The sequence below is a fragment of the Cornus florida genome, unplaced genomic scaffold (assembly GCF_030987335.1).
Source record: "Cornus florida cultivar Cherokee Brave unplaced genomic scaffold, ASM3098733v1 CherokeeBrave_3.0.0_Hap2_Chr01, whole genome shotgun sequence".
Classification (NCBI taxonomy): Eukaryota; Viridiplantae; Streptophyta; class Magnoliopsida; order Cornales; family Cornaceae; genus Cornus; species Cornus florida.
In genome coordinates this window covers 33,967,663-33,972,747 of record NW_026775571.1, presented here as the reverse complement: position 1 = coordinate 33,972,747, position 5,085 = coordinate 33,967,663, and the positions used below count along the sequence as shown (strand labels likewise).

Below are 5,085 nucleotides of genomic sequence, written 5' to 3'. Positions count from 1 at the left end.
TTTTTTTTTTTTTTTTTGTATGTATTAGAGTTTAATAATATTAGGAAATAATAATATTAAGAAATAATTATAGTATAACTTAATATAATATAAAGAAAATTTTAAAATTTTGGGGCCTTCTTATTGGCTTAGGCCTCGCCTAAGGCCTAAGCCGGCCTTGTGAGAGCCTTTCAGCTCTGATGGACCCTTAAGAGGTAGTCAAAATAAGTGTTTAGTTGTGGCAATTAGGGGATTAACTTTTACATTTATAAAACTAATAAACACTTTTTTTTTTTCCTAGTTGGGTACTCACACACACATGCCTCTGTTGGTAACTAATAAACACTTATACATTAGTATAGTGAGAAGTGATCGTCCACAGAGATTATTGGAAGGGATCGTTCATAGAGACTATTGGAAGGGATTATTGGCTTGGAATTTAACTTGATATCAACGAACGTGACCTCAAATTAGCCAGACCACGTACACAAGGACACCCCTTTGATTGCACCATGAGCCCCCTTAAATTAAGGTTTAAATTTTGATTTTCGCAGTTGTCAAGAAAGTTCGATCGATCACGAGTTGTTGGAAATATTTACATGGATAAGGGTAAAGTGCTCGATCGATCATGGCCTCGGCTCGATCGATCACATGTTGTTGGAAGATATTTATTTGGATAAGGACAAAATTTTTGAGGGATCAATGATTCTGGCTGGATTGATCTGATAAGATCGATCAGGCATCTTGGTTCGATTGATCACAAATTGAAATTTTTCAGATTAACTTTCTTTTTGTTCCGGTTTCTCACCAAGACTTTGGTTGACTTTTCCAATGCTCTAAAACACTAGAGTTAGCTCATTTCAACTTTCTGCACCTGAAACGGGAAAAAATACAAAATAAGATTAAAGCGGAAAAATGAAGATAAAATTAGATTCTATTATACTCAAAATTATGGTTGAAATATGCATATTTCAGAACTTATTAGGCTCCTTTTCGAAGGTTTCGATATTTTCTTAAAATTATATAACCAGCTTTGAGGGAAATTTTGCAAATTTTACTGAGTTGTTGAAGTTCTTTTCAATTGATGAGTTGAAACATTTGTTATTAGAAATTGAGAGAACCACTAGTCTTAAATTCGAAGGATATATAAATTAAAATTTCCAAGAGCTTCTACATCTTTAAATGATCCAATTCTGTGTGTTTAATGATGCAACAATTTATGCTGAATGGATCCAACCCCCTCTGTTTTGAAAATGACAACCATCTCTTCACTTTACAACACTTTAAATTGTTTGCTCTCGGAATAGGCTATTCATTCCTATCCTACTATTACACTAATTGTGGAAAAGACCCCTCTCTCTCTCTCTCTCTATATATATATATATATACACACGTATATATGTATGTATAAGTCATAAAGATACATATCTATCTACTGTTAATAGTAAAATGGGATGATGTGATATTGCATGTCTTGTCCACGCCAGGTCACGGACATTTGCGTAAGAACACTTAAAAAGTGATTTAAAGTGTAAAACTAGTGGAGGCACAAAGTTACCAAAGTTGGGAAATGGGATGATTAAGAAGAAAATGACCGAAAGTACTCAAAACTTCTAACCCTAGTTACAACACATTAAGATTAATACTACAATGCAGACTCTAGAATTGAGCCTCATCCGGCATGAAGTTTGCACGTCCTCAGCACTTTATATGTAATCTTATTGAATAATGGTAAATATTCTCAATGTATCATTTTGGGGTCTGAGGGTTCGAATTCTCGTAGAGTTTCTTATCAGTAGGACAAGTATGTGTCAACGGATCAAAATCAGGTTAGATTAGATCGATCAAATTCATATTTGATTCGTTAATTTAATAGATTATTGGATTTGAATTATTTACGAGTTAACTCAGATTCTTATTACACTTATATTCACTAACATGTATAGATATAAAGTTAGATAGAGTATAAAATAATTATAAAAAAAAAACCCAAACAAATCCTATAATTTTCAAAAATAAATAAATAAATAAATAGAAGGGGTCAGCATACTTCTTTCTTTAATAAAATTCATAAATAATTTGACTGGTCTAACTTCTATATAACACTATCATGCACATGAGATCAAGCCACAAACCCAACTACGATTTATTAACAAATGAGAAGATATTGACAATCCCAAGCGAAACTTACCTTAATAAATGTCACATGCTTTTGCCTACTCTCTCTCTCTCTCTCTCTCTCTGTATATATATATATATATATATATATATATATATATATTGAAAGAGAATCATAGACACATCAAGATTTACAGAGGATTACAAGCCAAGAGGGACACTCCTTCAAAGAGAGTGTGACTTGGACATTGCAATGGATTAGAAAAAACCTCAACATACAAATACAAGGGGTAATTGACAAAAAAACATAGAAAAGAAAGGCGGTATGTAACAATTTTTAAGGGCATCTCTTGTCTTTTTCACATTTTGCTACGGAGTATTGTTGACACTGAACCAACCTGTGCCCACTTTTTGCTCGCTATACAGCGTGCAGACCTCTCTATGGTACCACTACTCTACTCTCTCTCTCTCTCTCTCTCTCTCTCTACTTTCTCTTTCTACTCTCTCCGGTCTCATCTCACATTCATTCCACCCTCTATTCAAATTAATTCAAACCTTTTTTTCTCTCTCTGGTCTCATCTTACATTCAATTCCTCCCTCCCTCTCTCAATCTCCAACATCTTCAAAGCACCCACCAACCTCTCTCTCTCTCTCTTATGGCTTCAGTACCTGTTGAAGAATCCTCAGAACCCCTGAAATACCAGGTATATATACACACACACACACACACACACACACATATCTGTCTCAACAAAAGAAAAAAAAACCCAATTCTTCTTTAATTGTTTACTAAATTTTCAATGTTGTCTCAGATCATTAGTGATTCTAAACTCTGTTTTTTGGTTTCTCAGACATGGGTTTTGAAAGTCTCTATCCACTGTGATGGCTGCAAGAGAAAAGTCAAGAAAGTTCTACAGAGCATCGATGGTAAACCCTCTGTTTGGCTACCAAGAAACCCTAGGGAAATGGATAAACAAGGCCAACCATCATTTTCTTTTCTGTTCCTTCTGTAATTTTCTCGGTAACCAAGCATTGGGTTTTGCTTCTTGTGTTATGAACCTCCCTTTTTTTCACTATTTTATGTGTTGTTTCTGTCACAAGAACTTCTGTTTCTCACTCTGTTTCGTTTAATAAATCAAAACCACAGAGAACATATAACTTCACCCATCATTTTCTTTTCCATTCCTTCAGTAATTTTCTCAGTTACCAAGCATTGGGTTTTGCTTCTTGTGTTATGAACCTCCCCTTTTTCGATTTTGTACGTGTTGTTTCTGTCCCAATAACTTAAGTTTCTCACTCTGTTTCGTTTAATAAAATCTAAACCACAGAAAACCATCATTTTCTTTTCAATTACTTCACTGATTTCTCAGTAACCAAACAGTGGGTTTTGCTTCTTTTGCTATGACCCTCCCTCTTCACCCACTAATTTTCTCAGTAATCTAAACTTCATTGTACATTCAGTTTCTCACTCTGTTTCGTATAATATATGTTATCTACAGGTGTCTATACAACAACTATTGATTCACAGCAACACAAAGTGACAGTTACAGGAAACATTGATGCGGCGACCCTGATAAGAAAGCTTGCAAGAACTGGCAAACACGCCGAGATTTGGCCGGAAAAGATCACCGGGAAACAGAAAAAGGCGGGAAAAGCGAAGAACAACGAAAAACAAGAGCACCCAAAAGGCAGTGATGACCCAACTGAGAATGTTGAAGCCTCGGCTAAAAAGCAGTCGCCGGAAAACCCTCCGGCCGGCGATAAGCCTCCGGCGACTGACCAGAAGGGCGGTGCAAACAATGGAGCTGCTTCTGGGGACACTGGAAACGGCAGTGGTGGCAAGAAGAAAAAGAAAGGGCATAATGGTAATACCGGCGGTTCCACCGGTGCACCCGGGGGCACCGGATCGGATACTCAGAATCCGGGTCAAGTTAATCTGAGCCCTACACGTCATCACCTGGACTCATCATACCCGCCTAGTTGCATCCCTCATCCCGTGTATGCGGTGAGTTACAATGCAGCCCATCCTAGAGTAATTGGTGGCCCAACTTATTATGTTCCTCCATCACCGTACACGTATGCAAACACATACCCAGTGGTTTATCAAGTTCAACCACCACCGTTGGATTCGTTTGCCCTCTTCAGTGATGAAAACCCTAATGGGTGTCACATCATGTGATCGTTTTGGTGAAATGAGGGAATCTTTTTGATGGCCAAGATGTAATGAAATGGGGATAATTTTGTCAAATGTAAATTCTACCGGAGATTAGAGTAGTACTAAGACTACTACTAGGGCTAACATTTGCTAGTTTTGGGTTTTATGATGGGTTTTGCCATATATAGCCTTTTTGGGTAAAAGGCTTTTAAAAGGCTTTTTTTTTTTTTTTTTTTTTTGTTAAAAGCTTTCTTGGTCTTGTAACTGCTAGATGGTTGTAGTGGCAAGGATCTTTTAGATGGTAATTTTGGGTTCTTGCTCTGTTGTGGACATTTGTGTTTGTACGTTTATTTGGTCTAAATTTATAGTACTTATTAGAGAAATGATTTTTGTGCCCAAACTGGAATGGAGGGCTGATAGTCCTTTGATGCACTGTACTGGGATTTCCGAAGTGATTGTGGATGACTATGATTTATGGTTTCGGGTATTACTTGGATCATTTTTCAAATTTCATACGTGATTCATATTGGTTAGTTTATAATGACTTTGTTTGAATTTATCGTGATCGATATTGCGAACCATATTATGACCTTCATTTTGAGTTTCGTTAAGCTCACATTATTCTACTTGTTACTATTAGGGTGTAATTTAGTGTTGGCTAACCTGGGTTTTTTTTTTTTTTTTTTGGGTATTATTACTTCTTATCAGTTATAGTCCACCACAATCAGTTATCGCCCAGCCTATGCAGAATCCAAAATAAAACAAAAATAACAAATGGCCCAGCCCAGCAACGAGCAACTCTCTTAACAAAATAAAGAAATAACAGGTTAACG

The 5,085-nt window shown here is 36.3% G+C and overlaps 1 protein-coding gene across 1 annotated transcript; it reads left to right on the top strand.

Moving 5' to 3' along the window:
* The first annotated feature begins 2,599 nt into the window (after nucleotides 1–2,599).
* On the top strand, nucleotides 2,600–4,875 carry LOC132293551 (heavy metal-associated isoprenylated plant protein 35-like). The gene is made up of 3 exons (XM_059791116.1): nucleotides 2,600–2,801; nucleotides 2,949–3,024; nucleotides 3,597–4,875. Exons 1-3 carry the CDS (start codon nucleotides 2,754–2,756, stop codon nucleotides 4,274–4,276), a joined length of 804 nt encoding a protein of 267 aa, XP_059647099.1. The 5' UTR covers nucleotides 2,600–2,753; the 3' UTR covers nucleotides 4,277–4,875.
* Nucleotides 4,876–5,085: the final 210 nt, after the last annotated feature.